The sequence below is a fragment of the Labeo rohita genome, unplaced genomic scaffold (assembly GCF_022985175.1).
Source record: "Labeo rohita strain BAU-BD-2019 unplaced genomic scaffold, IGBB_LRoh.1.0 scaffold_185, whole genome shotgun sequence".
NCBI classification, from domain to species: domain Eukaryota; kingdom Metazoa; phylum Chordata; class Actinopteri; order Cypriniformes; family Cyprinidae; genus Labeo; species Labeo rohita.
The window spans coordinates 113474-127924 of NW_026128055.1; the positions used below are offsets into that span (position 1 = coordinate 113474).

Here is a 14451-nt window from a genome sequence, read left to right on the forward strand (position 1 = left end):
TACTTCACATAATAAAATGTTAAAGATTAAGTTCTCTAGTTCTGACTGATAAAATCATGTTACCCAAAACCATGAGAGAAAATGTTTAGAAAAAGTTATACATACTGCCAAAAAAGTCCATTTAGTTTATTTTCTGCAAGAACAGAAATACACGTATTACATAGAAAAAAATCACATAGTAAGTCCAACTTTAATGAAAATGCCTTTGACAGGTTAGACGCCACACAGAATTTTACAAGAATGAAAATGAAACTTTAATGGATCTTCACAATGGCACGCACTGATCATGTAATTTTCACAACTTCTTTCCTGAAAAAAAAAAGACGCTTTAAACAACAGTAACGTTAGCCTACAAATTCTATCAGCCTCGTTTTCATTACTGTCAAAAATTACATATAGCGCTACCCTGACTGAGGTCTATTGCATTTACCAACAGAATTAATTTTTAGAATAAGTTGTGGGACGTTACCTTACTGTCAAAGGGAATAAAGTGAGAATGAGGCAGACTGAATAATCAAACTTTGCTTCCGTGATCATGCAGGTTCGAGGGGCGTTTCCCATAGTGACGTAGCGAACGTTTGTCTGAATGAGAACTGGACACTGATGTGTTTTTGTAGGACAGATGATGGCAGCATAATACAATATTATAATACTGAATCAAAACAATAAGCTTAAAAACAGGAACATCTTTTTGTTCTGTTCACGAAATGACTCTCAGTTAAGCAGAAGGACAAGAGTTAAGCAGGAGGTGGTCAATGAGTCGTGAGTATGAATCCTTATAATACAGATCATTTGAACAAAGTTTAAAAAAAACAAAAAAACATTGAGTTGTTTAAAATAAAACCACAAGAGCAGCATTTAAGGCGGTGAAAGTGATCACAACAAAGTTTATTAATTTCAATCCTGCAACAATACTATAGTATTAAAGCTTGCTTCGCCTGTTTTCCTAAGAGTAAATAGGTCTGCAATCGTTTAGCCGTATTGATCTAACCCACAGACACACAAAGATATATTAAAATTACAATCAGACATCCAATAAAATGTGCGAAGAAAGTTACAGAAAATTTGAAATAAAAATGTTTACAGGCAAGAGTGTATTTTGGTCAAGTGAGTATCAAAAGCTGCTGGATGCATAATTATGTGAGATCACACCACAGAAGTCTACATGGGAAAGAACATCAGAGAATATGTACATTTTCATATAAAAAGTAGTATTGATATAAACAAGCACTTGTCTACAGCTGTCCATAACACTAGTAGATTATTTAGAACTCATATGGCTACAAATAAACACAGTTGTGTTAAAAAAAAAAAAAGGCAGTACATCAGTAACCTGATAAACTACTCATAGTTGTTGTTTGTATGTATGTATGTATGTATATGGCCATTCCAATTGCATCATCTGTCTTTTAAGTGTTTTTTAGTCCCACCTGGAAGAATGAATTAAAAAAACGTATATGACAAAAATATTTAATAAACCCAGGGCATTAAGTGCTTTACCAGCACAGCTCTATCTATGTTTCATTTATCAAGAATGTGGGGAGGGAAATACATACTTGTTTGCTAGGGAAATTAATGTTATACAGATGTTTTAAATATAACCACAAGACAACAGTCATAACAGCTGTTTGAATTAGATCTAAGACAATTACTGAAACACAGTTGCCACCCACTTACCCCAATATGGGTGCCTTTTCGAATGAATTTCCCATAATCTTAATTACATTGAACATTGATGAATTGAGCTCATCTAAACGTCAGAATGAGAAGTGTGCAACAAACATATCTAGTCAAATCTCTAGGCCAACCTAAAATACAGGAATCCTTAAACAAAAGAACCTTTTAACTTTGCTCTCTTTCCTCTCTCCCCAACTCACTCTTATAACATTCAGACCCTGAAATTCTTTCTCTCTCATATCCCCACACAAATGCTGAAAATTTGTTGAAAAGTGTAAGCAATATAATGTACAATTAAATATCAGTAACTAATTTCTCATTAATCTCAAACAGGTGTCTCCTATGTCATCCTGTTCATATTGTATTGTATGGATTTCCACTGCAGGCACTGAGACTTGCAAATAACATCTGTAAATTCCAAATTTATTCATATTTATGTACGTACATATTTGTAATACACCACTTTGTATGACATTACTTGAATAAGGAAACTGTTCATTTATGATGTTTTACACTGAATGTTTGTGGTGAAAAACAAACAACAGATATCCACACACTATAAACAATTCCTATTATTACATCTTTGACAAACTGCATTTTAAAATTGATACCAACACAAGATGTTTACACCTGACATTCATATTATATTTACATTGTTTTAATAGAAAGAGACGGATCCAAATGATGCTCTGAATCCCTATCCACAGGTCTGAGTACAACTGCCACCATCCACCATCCAAGCTTAGTTTGGAAACAAGAGCCTTAAAATAAAAGACATAAGAATCAATCAAACAACTTTAGAAATCTGACTGTTTGACTGATTATTCTTATGCTTCTTTTAGGGAAAAAAAACATATTGCTAACAAAATATAGCTGTAACTAAGCTGTAACACAAACTAAAACCTGCACAAACAAAAACCTATCCATTCAAATACAAAAAGTAATGTTAAAATTATAATATGATTCTTTATGTAAAATGGCTCCTATCACATGAGAAACCCATACAAATACATGCACAAAACTTCACACAATGTCAGGCGTGTAAAGAGGGAAGTCAACTTACGGTCGCAAAGGCTCTATAAAAAAGCCCCCTGCATGCAGTTGAATTTGCACTCTTTCATTGCAGTTATTCCAGTGTATGTAGTTCGTAGTCCAAGGATCACTTCGGCATTTAGATCTGTGTAGCAATGCAAACAAGCACAGGTTTACTACAAACCTCTAACCCTAATATCTGCTTTATAGGAGCATTCTGAAGAATTGTAATGGTCTTTAGATATTTTAGATGTTAGTTATTTTATATCTTATGTCAGTGGGAAAAATAAGTAAATATATAGAGAAATATTAAGTCATATAAAATTATAAAAAAATAGCAAAGAGAGAGAGAAAGAGGGAGAGAGATTCATAATTATATAGCAGTACAAACCCTTCATATGTCAGGGCACAGTCAGGCCTGGTGTGTGACTTCTGGAAAGCCTTGATTCCCTCCTCCTGTATACAGCCACCATATATCCTACAGCATGCAAGTATTAACATCTCAAATTATAAGATTCAAATCATGCATGTATTTACACTGTATTATCATTTATGGTGTATTCTTTGTCTCAGATACTTTATCTCAGGCTTTTTGTTTTTTAAAGTCTTCCTCTTGTGAAAGAACATATAAAGATAAATGGTGTGCATAAACTCACTGTAAGTGTCACTTGCAAATTCATATACAGACAGGACATTGACAAGTTTACAATGAGATCATCTCTTACAAGAATTCAGTTAGACTGGGGCAGTTCTTAATGAGGGAGATAATCTGAATTGCCCAACTCTCATTCAGATTTTCCACCCACAGTTCCATCTTCTTCAATCCAGACAAACTAGAGATGTAATACATTGACACTTCTTTGCTGTCTGTTTGAAGTGCTCGGAAGAGGGTTGTCCAGTCAATGTTATTTAGATGTGATTGTAGAAAAGTAAGACTGAATTCTGAGAATTGTCCATATTGAGGGTAAACTTTGACCCTAAAATAAAGGACAGAGATAGTATCAAGTTAATAAACACCTAGTGCTATTTTTTTATACCATAATTCTTTGGTTTGTTTGATACCAGCATTTCTTCCATGACAACTCTCGGAAGATTTTAGCATGGTAATGTAAATGATAATGTTAATGTATTTGGTCTTGGCGGACTAGATCTACTTCGCTGCTGCTGCTGAAGGTTATTGCTGTAGTTGTAGATTATTGCTGCTGCTGCAAGCAAGTACAGAAACTTGCTACTGCCAAAGCATATGGCAATACGGTGCTGTGAGTCTATAGCTATGTAGCTATAGCTAGCTTAAACTAGTGACCCGAGTTAAATGTGTTTCTGGGCTAGTGAAGCCCAGATAAATTGACTAGTGGCTTAGCAATGTGAAACTGAGTGCTGTACCCTTTATTTACCTAATGACCTAAATAACTATGTGTGCCATTGTGAGAACCATTTTTGTTTCACAAAGAACCATTCAGTTAAAGGTTCTTTAAAGAACCATCTCTTTCTTGCCTTTTATAATCTGAATAACCTTCTTTCGCCACAAAGAACCTTTTGTGAAACAGAAAGGTTCTTTATAGAACCATTTAGACAAAAAAGGTTCTTCTATGGCATCGTGTAGTACCTTTATTTTTAATGAGTGTAGATTATGAGAAAAAGATGTGATATGTTCATGGATAACAATATTTATTGTTTATAATGGATTTTCTTTACCTGGACAGTTTTTCACTGATTGACATATCAAGTGCACTGATAGAACGGCACTCAGAATGTGAATACGCAATTTCAATCCGAGCACTGCAAATAAAGACACAGAAACAAGCAATCTTTACATTACAAAACTAAGAAACAAGCACAGTAAAAGGGCGTGTATGTGAGTTATTTACTTTGGTATAATAAAGACATTACCTCAGTGACTTCAGTGTCTGTCCTCTTGTGAGAACATGAATCAGATTAATAAGAGCAGAATCTGGTTGAGATTCTGGTGTCAACCTTTAAAATCAAATCAAAGATATACAATTAAGAATATCATATTAATGACAAATATAAATTATTAAAAAAAAATGTTTGTTTGTTTGTTTAAAAAGTAGCATCACAGTAAATGTTATTTAGAAAGCATTGTTGTTCTGGTCTGATTTTATATATCAACAACAAACTTGGCATGAGATGAATGATGTCAACAGCTTTTTTTTTCTGATATAGGTTGAAAATATCAAAAGTAGTAATTAGGTAATTAGGTAGGACATTCATTTTTATGTACCTCACCTGCCTAGAGTTCACTAAGACTTTGATTTAGATCAGAATACCTACGTTATTCTTTCAAACTTGTGGAGTACTGGCTGAATTATAGACAGATTTTCAGAGACTAATTTGCAGCAATAGAGAGTCAGTTCTTTGATGCGCTCGCAACACAGTGCGCAGTACAGCAGGGCCCAACAGTCTGTTCTTCTTAGAGGTGTATAAGAAATAAAAATATGTTTCTCTGCATTTAAAACTTCTTTCACAAAGCTTTCCTCATGGAGCTCATACAGACAGTGAAGAGTGAAAAAAACACAGCGCCCTTGAAATAGACTTTTTTTCAGACTGTTCTCTATGTCTGGATGAACAGACACACCATATTTCCTCTTAAGTGTGGATCTAACATCTTCATTCAAAAGACCAAAAAGAAATCGATGCACAACTTCATAACTTGAAGAAAATGTATAAGCCATCTCTCTGAGCTTTCCTGTGAACATCTTGTTGTCAAGTGAGATGTAGTAGAGAGCAGTGAAGAACTCCTGAAAGCTGAGATGCATGAAACTGAACATCGTCTCCTGACAGATCCTTTTTTTAAAGAGGAACTTGCACAGGAATGGATTGGCAGCAGGGTCTAAACCTATTTTATTCACACTTTCCTCATCAAACAGGACTTGTTTTTCCAGCATCCCTCTCTCTGCCAGCTGACCAAGACTCCTCAGCATGGTCGGGACAGACTGACTCAAACCCTGGCAGTGATGCTCCAGTAGAGTGGACACAAAGTCAACATAGATGGAGGTGGTGGTTTCCAGTCCGCTTGTTACATCTGCACCATCACTGAACCTTTCTCGCATAACCGTGCAAATGATCCAGCAGATGACAGGGATGGAGCAGGCGGTGATGAGAGTTTCATTTGCTCTCACACATTCATAGGCTTTCCCAAAGAGTTCCTCATCCTGAAAGAACTTCTGGAAGTACTCCTCCACCCCCTTTTCTGAAAATCCCATGATCTCAGAGAAACGATGAGGTCCTTTGAGCAGTTTACCCAGTGTGTCTGTAGCTGTAGATCTGGTGGTGACCAGCAAGAAGGACTCTGGCAGGATCTGACCTTTAAGCAGAGCACAAAAAATGACCTCAGGTGGAGCTCCCTGAAGAGGATCAGTGTGTGCTGACATGTCATAAATGTCCTGTGTGAGTTTTAGTTCATCAAATCCATCAATGATGAAAAGCACCTTCTCTTGTGACTGCTGTAGTATCTGTGAGATCTCATCTGATGTTAAACTGCAGCTGTAGCTCAAGATCTCCGCCAAATTCTTTTTGCCAGGAATGCGGTTTATTTCTTTACACTTTAAGTGGAACACAATATCAAAGCAACCTTTGTAGAGTTTATCAGATGCCCAGTCCAGCATAATCTTCTGCACAGTGAAGGATTTCCCATTCCCACAATTTCCCTGCAATATAATAGCAATATAACTAATTCCACGCTTATCTGGGTTGAACAGAGAGTTCAGGTGAATAGATTCATGACTGCTCCTGGAGCTGAGGACCTGTTGGAAGTCCTCTCCACTGGAGCAGATCTCCTCTTCTCTCTCTTGTTGATCTCTATGTGTCTGAAGAATCAGTGGTTGCGTGAAGCGCTCAGACAGCAGCACTTGTTCACCAGGCAGAGAGTTATACTCGGTCACATACTGATACTCACTGCAGATCTGCTTTTTGTATTTGAGAATCACTGAGCTGATTTCTGTAGAAATGGTCAAAGTTCAAAAGTTCAAACTCAGTAAACACAGTACGAAATGTCAGTAAATTAAGAGGTGGAATAAATGTGATATTTAACATATTATTATAAAATTCAGTCACCTGAAGTTTGTTCTTTTTCAGATTGTGTGTGATACCCAGTGAAACCTGCAAACCATTAGATATTATATATAATAAAATGCCATTATATATAATATAATGCCACAAAAATGCAAACATTTTTCTTACCAGGTGCATTATGTATGATGTGAACATTGCCTGTTATTGTATTGTTAGTCAGCAAAGGTGCTGTAATATGACTTCCACTCTCAGCTGTGGTGTTGACATTCAGCTCATTGTGAGATCTGGATAGGTCTTTGTTATTGCAAAACCCTAAAAATTAGAAATAGCAGCTTATGATTGTTTATAAATAAACGTGTTTATATTGATGTCACTGTTTTTTTACACTAAAACTTCAGCATAAGCACAAATTAAGTATTCACCAATTTTTAAAGTTTTTTTTATGCTTATAGGGTCATACTTTTATGCTCAAGGTCAGACAAAAAGTTTACATCACTTTTTTATGTAAACCTTTTCAAGCCTTGTCTTGTCTGTAATATAATGTTACAACCAAAACCAATAAATGCGCTTTTAATAAAACAGTTTGACGTACTGCAACAACAGCTCCGGAACATCTCTGTAAGAAAAGAATCACAGCATTCAGAGAACTACATAAAATATTTACATAAACACATTAAAAAAAAAAAAAATCACAATAAGCGATTTTTGAGAAACACTGTTAATATTTGAAATCACCAAAACAAACACACCCATACCGAAAATGATCACACCCCTATCGATCACTCCGCCCCGACATTCACATTTACGCCATTCAACACAAGCAACGATTAAGGTGTAATGAAGTATTCAACGGTGTTGCCAGTTTAAAGTAATGATCACTGTGGTGCATCGGTCTTGTTTATCATCTACAGCTTCTTTATTCCACACTTGCCTCATATAGGCAACAGGTGGAGAGAGATGTGGTTCTACAGAAAGAATAACAATAAACAATAGTCAAGTTACATCAGTCATCCATAATTAAATGCAGTATAGTACGATTAATATATACACATACAGTTATATAGTTATTTCAATTTAGTCTATAGATAATTGTATTTATACATTGAGAGCAAATGCTCTAAAGAGTAGACTATCGTCAAACTATATGTTTAGGCTACAAACTTCGTCACACTTTGCATGAAATATAAACAATACCAGCAAATCAAAGAAAATAATCATCCGTAAAGACTAGTGTAATAAAGATGTTGATATTTAACAATTCACAATGCGAATGCAATATTAGCTACAATAACGACATACATGTCGAACCTACAGCAAATAGAAAGCGCTGCTTCATCACAGAATCACAGAAATCATTTAACAGTAATGTAGTAAACGGTAGGTAACGTGAATGATATTACAAACTACTCTTTTCCTCTCGGTAAATAATAGTACGTAAACACTTATATACTCACTGTTTGTTTCACGCACAAAATCCACCAAAGCAGCAATAACTACCAACACTGAACTCTTACATTAGTCTCACATTAACCTCCCTGTCTCTCTCCTGAAACCAACACGGAAGTGACTAAAACTGCAATTCATCGACTGGCCGCTAGAGACTAGCTCCAAAAGGGAGTCAGTCCCATAGTGTTAAAAATAAATGATTACAGCCCGCTACAAAAAGTGGTTTTGGTCTATATAGGTAATTTTGCCATTCATGACAACTGTGAGGGGGTGAATTTTTTTTTTTATAACTCATCCGTTTAAATTATATTAAACCTTAAAGTTCTGCATAATTAAGGGTGTGGCCCCTTGAGTACCTCCATTCACTCCCATGGACCAGTCCGAAAACCGGTCAGTATCTGGTGTGACCACCATTTGCCTCACGCAATGCAACACATCTCCTTCGCATAGAGTTGATCGGGTTGTTGATTGTGGCCTGTGGAATGTTGGTCCCCTCCTCTTCAATGGCTGTGTGAAGTTGCTGGATATTGGCAGGAACTGGAACACGCTGTCGTATACGGCGATCCAGAGCATCCCAAACATGCTCAATGGGTGACATGTTAGGTGAGTATGCTGGCCATACAAGAACTGGGATGTTTTCAGCTTCCAAGAATTGTGTACAGATCCTTGCAACATGGGACTGTGTATTATCATGCTGCAACATGAGGTGATGGTCGTGGATGAATGGCACAACAATGGGTCTCAGGATCTCATCACGGTATCTTTGTGCATTCAAATATCTTTGTGCATTCAAAATGCCATGAATAAAATGCACCTGTGTTTGTTGTCCATAACATACGCCTGCCCAGACCATAACCCCACCGCCACCATGGGCCACTCGATCCACAATGTTGACATCAGCAAACCGATCACCCACATGACGCCATACACGCGGTTGTCTGCCATCTGCCCTGTACAGTGAAAAACGGGATTCATCTGTGAAGAGAACACCTCTCCAAAGTTCTAGACACCATTGAATCTGAGCATTTGCCCACTCAAGTCAGTTACGACGACGAACTGCATTCAGGTTGAGAAACCCATGAGGATGACGAGCATGCAAATGAGCTTCCCTGAGACGGTTTCTGACAGTTTGTGCAGAAATTCTTTTGTTATACAAACTAATTGTTGCAGCAGCTGTCCGGGTGGCTGGTCTCAGACAATCTTGGAGGTGAAGATTAGAGATCGACCGATATATCGATTTACCGATATATTTCCAGATATTTAAGCATTTTACCATAATCTGTTATCGGTTTTGTAATATTGATTCACCGATAAACGCCGCCATCTTGTGGGTGTTTTGAGAATTACTGGCAGGATGGCCATTTCAGCGTGTCTGAGGGGAGACCAGACAACAATAACGGCATCCATAGGTAAAGCACTTGCTTAGCTGTAATTAGTAAACTTTATTTAGCATAACATCCATTAATGCGCATATTAGATGTGTTACATAAATGCCTGATATGTAGCATGCAGCTTTGGATCTAAGAAATACACAAACTCACAGTCACAAAAGATAATCCGTCCTAATAAACGTAAATTTGTCTTAATTAAATAATATACAGCCATGAAATCGGTATTGGTTATAAAAAAATCAATATCAGTCGATCACTATAGTGAAAATGCTGGATGTGGAGGTCCTGGGCTGGTGTGGTTACACGTGGTCTGTGGCTGTGAGGCCGGTTGGATGTAGTGCCAAATTCTCTGAAACGTCTTTGGAGACGGCTTATGGTAGAGAAATGAACATTCAATTCACGGGCAACAGCTCTGGTGGACATTCCTACAGTCAGCATGCCAATTGCATGCTCCCTCAAAACTGGGTGATAAAACTGCACATTTTAGAGTGGCCTTTTATTGTGGCCAGCCTAAGGCACACCTGTGCAATAATCATGCTGTCTAATCAGCATCTTGATATGCCACACCTGTGAGGTGGATGGATTATTTCGGCAAAGGAGAAGTGCTCGCTAACACAGATTTAGACAGATTTGTGAACAATATTTGAGAGAAATAGGCCTTTTGTGTACATAGAAAAAGTATTAGATCTTTGAGTTCAGCTCAGGAAAAATGAGGGCAAAAAAAAAAGTGTTGCGTTTATAATTTTGGTCAGTGTATATAAAAACAATCAGGCAATAATGATCTTTTAAAAGTAATCATATGGTTTCATTAAATATGGGCTAATATTAAATAAATAATTTGTGTATATTACATATTACTACAAATGTCTGCAAAGGGCGCCAAATGCCTGATAATGGTTGTTGTTACACTTACAGGACGATCAAATCCTTGTTTAATGGTGACCAAACATTTATTTCAAATATCTACTTAATCTTGTGACAGAAATGTTACAGCCTCTATAATTACTTCAACAAAAACATGTGGACATCACAGCCCTTGCCAAAATGAACCATGGTTTTATCATAGTAAAACTGTTTAATTTTCTTTTGTGTGTTTTCTGGATGCTTGAGACAATAAAATCAATTAGACAACTGTATTAGGCCTAATAAAATCACAGTCATAGGTAACTGTCTAGATCTACAACCAATAGGGTCTGGCTGCAGACATCTGCACCTGCACTCTCAGACGCCTGCACTTCCGGAATTGACGTCACTTGCAGTCGATTTTATTTTTACTTTATTTTAGTTATTTATTTATTTTTTTTAATTGAATCTCTCAACATTTTACAACAGTAGCCAGGTGGTGAAGACAAGAAAAAGAAACTAAATTACAATGTCATTCGCAATCGCCACCTGCACTCTCTGCTACCTGCACGTCACTTGCAATCCACACAAACAGTGGATGTTGCCAATGGAGACAAGTCACTGTGGTCGTTAAACGATTAAAACTAATTTAATAGCATAATCAAATAATCTAGATTTTAGGAACTGATACACTCAGTACTTTGCTTCTTACACATTCATATTAACAATTCCATAACAAATGAAATTGATTTTTGCAAGAACATATTTTCTGAGATATGTTAAATATCTTCTGTGCTCCACAAAAGAAAGTTGTACAGGTGTGGAATGACATGCAAATTTACATTTTTGGGTGGGCCATCCTATAAAATATGGCCTACACAATAGTTCCTAACAACAGACAAATTTATACAGACACGGGACAGAAGGTGATTTTACATCTTTTCCTTACTTGAGTTCTGTTAGACTGGGGCAGTTCTGGATAATTTGGAGGGTTCAAACAGACCATCTCTTTGTCAAGCAGTCTACTCTTATTTCCATCTTTTTCGGTTTATAGAAATAGAGAATATACATTAATGCATCTGAATCCTTTTGGTGAAATATCTGAAAATGTTTGGTCCAGTCGATGTTGATGAGCTTTAACTGTTGCAAGGTGAAAGTGAGTGAGTGCAAAAAAGCAGGGTCTTTACACCATGGACTTATTATGCAGATACTATACCAAAAAACTAAAGTGACCTGACAGAACAATTCCCAACATTAATTCTGGATGTGACAAAAACAATACAAAGCACAGAAAAAAATGTCTATGAAATAAAAGTAAAACAAAAGCACACTAAAGGATGATAGTATGTGTGCATAAAATACATAATATGTATACAACATTTAGTCAGTGGTAATACTTCTGTGATTTCAGGGTCTGTCCTCATTAGAGCACACATCAGGTCCACAAAATCAGAGTCTGATGGATTATCTATAAACAAACTTAAAAATCAAATCCAGAACATTACTGTACAGACTAAATGATCAAGTTAAACTTTAAATAAGAAACAATGAGAATGTAATGATACATTTAATAAATGGAAAGTATGTATTTGTTATTGAAATAATGTATTTCAGAGTGAAAAATTATTGTCTGAAAAATTTTATCTTAATATTGTAGGATCTGTTTTGGACCAAAGCACTTACGCTAATTTCTTAAACTTGTAGAGTGCAGGCAGAATTATCATCAACTTTTCAGATGTCAGATGTCAGATATATAAGCCCTCCTGAAGAGTTGATAATTCTGAAAGAACTTCTGGAAGTACTCCTCCACCCCCTTCTCAGAGAAACCCATAATCTCAGTAAAACGCTAAGGCCTTTTGAGCAGCTGACTCAACTTATCTGTAGCTGTAGATCTAGTGGTGACCAGGAGGAAGGACTCTGGCAGGATGTGACCCTTCAGCAGGGCTTTCGGAATCACATCAGTGTGAGGAGACATGTAATAAATGTCCTGTGTGAATGTCAATTCATTATAATTCATAGATTGTTAACAGCTAGATTTAGGACATATATAGCATTAATATAACTTTATTAGTTGATATTTGATACATATATCTTTTTACTAATCCAGCAATGCACATATTTAAGCATATGGCGAAATATACAGTGGTAGCCAAAATTATTAGAAGACTAGAATTTTCACCAGCTAAAAAAAGGTTCTAAGTCAGTTATTTCTCTTTTACTGTAGTGTGTCAGTGGGAAATATCAGTTTACATTTCCAAACATTAATTTTGCCATTAATTGTAATAATTCAGTGAGATTTTTGTTTGCACAAGGAGTCTGACAACAGCCAGTGCTCCACACAGAGATCTGATCTCATCATCATCCAGTCTGTCTGGAATGACATGAAGAAACAGAACAAACTGAGACAGACTAAATCCAGATGAACTGTGGCAAATCCAAGATGCTTGAAGAGATCTACTTGCAAAACTACCTGAAAAACAATGCACAAGCCAAGTGCACCTAGGGCAAAAGCTGATTTTAACGCAAAGGACGGTCACACCAAATGTTGATTTAATTGAGTTAACAGAAGTTATTTGATAAATAAAATCTATTTATGACATTATTTTTGACAGCATCCTCATTTTACAGCATTTTTATACAAGTGCCTAAAACTTTAACAGTACTGTAGTTTTCAGCATCTTGGAGATGTTGCCACAGTTCTTCTGGATTTTGTCTGTCTCAGTTTGTTCTGTTTCTTCATGTCATTCTAGACAGATTGGATGATGAGATCCAGACTCCTTGTGCAAACAAAAATCTCACTGGATAACTATAATCATATGACAGTTTTATATCAGTTTTGTTGTTTTTCAGACAGTGAAAGTTATGAAGAAAAAAAAAATCTATATGATTTCAGTATTTCCAAGTGTAGTATATATATATATATATATATATATAGATATGCGATGGATTTTGATATTACGTTTTACTGCAGGATTGTTAAAGTTTTTCCACACAAGTTTGAAAATGCCACTTTATGGTGCTATAAGGATTTGGAAGGTAACTAATGTATATTTTATAATAGGACAATATTTGGCCGAGATATTTGAAAATCTGGAATCTGAGGGTGCAAAAAAAAAAAAAAAAAAAAAAAAAAAGAAAACCTTTTAAGTTGTCCAAATGAAGTTCTTAGCATATTACTAATTAAAAATTAAGTTTTGATATATTTACTGTAGGAAATGTACAAAATATCTTCATGGAACATAAACTTTACTTAACATCCTAATGATTTTTGGGATTTAAAACAAAGTATAATTTTGACCAGTACAATGTATTTTGGCTATTACTACAAATATACCTGTGTGACTTATGACTGGTTTTGTGGTCCAGGGTTACATTTATTACTGATAAATGAGGCTCTAGGTCCCAGTGCCACAATAAACCATGTCAGTACAAGTTTTAAGCAAGAGGATATAGTTTTTATTAATATTGAACAACAAAATCCCATAAATCTATAAACACACAAATACAGAATCAGAAAATAAATTATAGCAGCATTTAAGAAGGGGTTAAAAAAATGACATAATATAATTCACATTGCATTTTGTAACTTTTATGTTAACACGCTGATATGAATATATATTACATTGTTTTAATGAGGAGACATTGATCCAAACGGTGCTCTGAATTGTCATCCACAGGACTGCATTGCAACTGCCACCATATTTATTCCAAGTTCTTGATCAGTAGCTTAGTTTCTAAACAATGGCCTTAAAAATGGAGAGAGGTGTCATCAAATCAATGTTGAAATTTATGTAGCATTTATTATTATGATTCTAATAAGGAAAAGAAAATTTATTACTAGCTGTAACTGAGCAGATGCCGCAGATAAATTGTCTAAGTGCATATGTGCACTGGTTATGAATTGACTAGGAGTGTACAATGTACAATCAATATTAGCTTGCTAAATAATAAATACATGCAACTGAAAAACTGACATGCATACACAAAATCCTGTACATTAAAATATATCAACATGTCCACTTACGGTCTT

At 35.7% G+C, this 14451-nt stretch overlaps 1 protein-coding gene and 1 pseudogene across 1 annotated transcript; both read right to left on the reverse strand.

Annotated features, from left to right (window-relative positions):
- Positions 1–1916, reverse strand: part of LOC127159008 (integrin beta-1-like) — an 8187-nt pseudogene extending 6271 nt beyond the window's left edge.
- On the reverse strand, positions 1562–8290 carry LOC127159006 (NACHT, LRR and PYD domains-containing protein 1 homolog). The gene is made up of 12 exons (XM_051101960.1): positions 8196–8290; positions 7497–7706; positions 7334–7357; positions 6910–7053; positions 6784–6828; positions 5002–6667; positions 4600–4683; positions 4405–4488; positions 3435–3686; positions 3101–3187; positions 2741–2854; positions 1562–2438 (listed from the first exon to the last, which is right to left on the reverse strand). The coding sequence occupies exons 3-12, from the start codon at positions 7353–7355 to the stop codon at positions 2420–2422; spliced, it is 2517 nt and encodes an 838-aa protein (XP_050957917.1). The 5' UTR covers positions 7356–7357; positions 7497–7706; positions 8196–8290; the 3' UTR covers positions 1562–2419.
- Positions 8291–14451: the final 6161 nt, after the last annotated feature.

What these genes read in the sequence shown, in the direction of transcription:
- LOC127159006 (XM_051101960.1), bottom strand. Translation starts at nt 7,355, where the DNA reads ATGTTCCGGAGCTGTTGTTGCA. An exon ending in CACAAGTTTGAAAGAATAAC is followed by an intron (nt 4,684 to 5,001) that starts GTAGGTATTCTG and finishes TTGATTTTAAAG; the next exon opens with GTTGACACCAGAATCTCAAC. An exon ending in ATCAGTGAAAAACTGTCCAG is followed by an intron (nt 3,687 to 4,404) that starts GTAAAGAAAATC and finishes CCTTTATTTTAG; the next exon opens with GGTCAAAGTTTACCCTCAAT.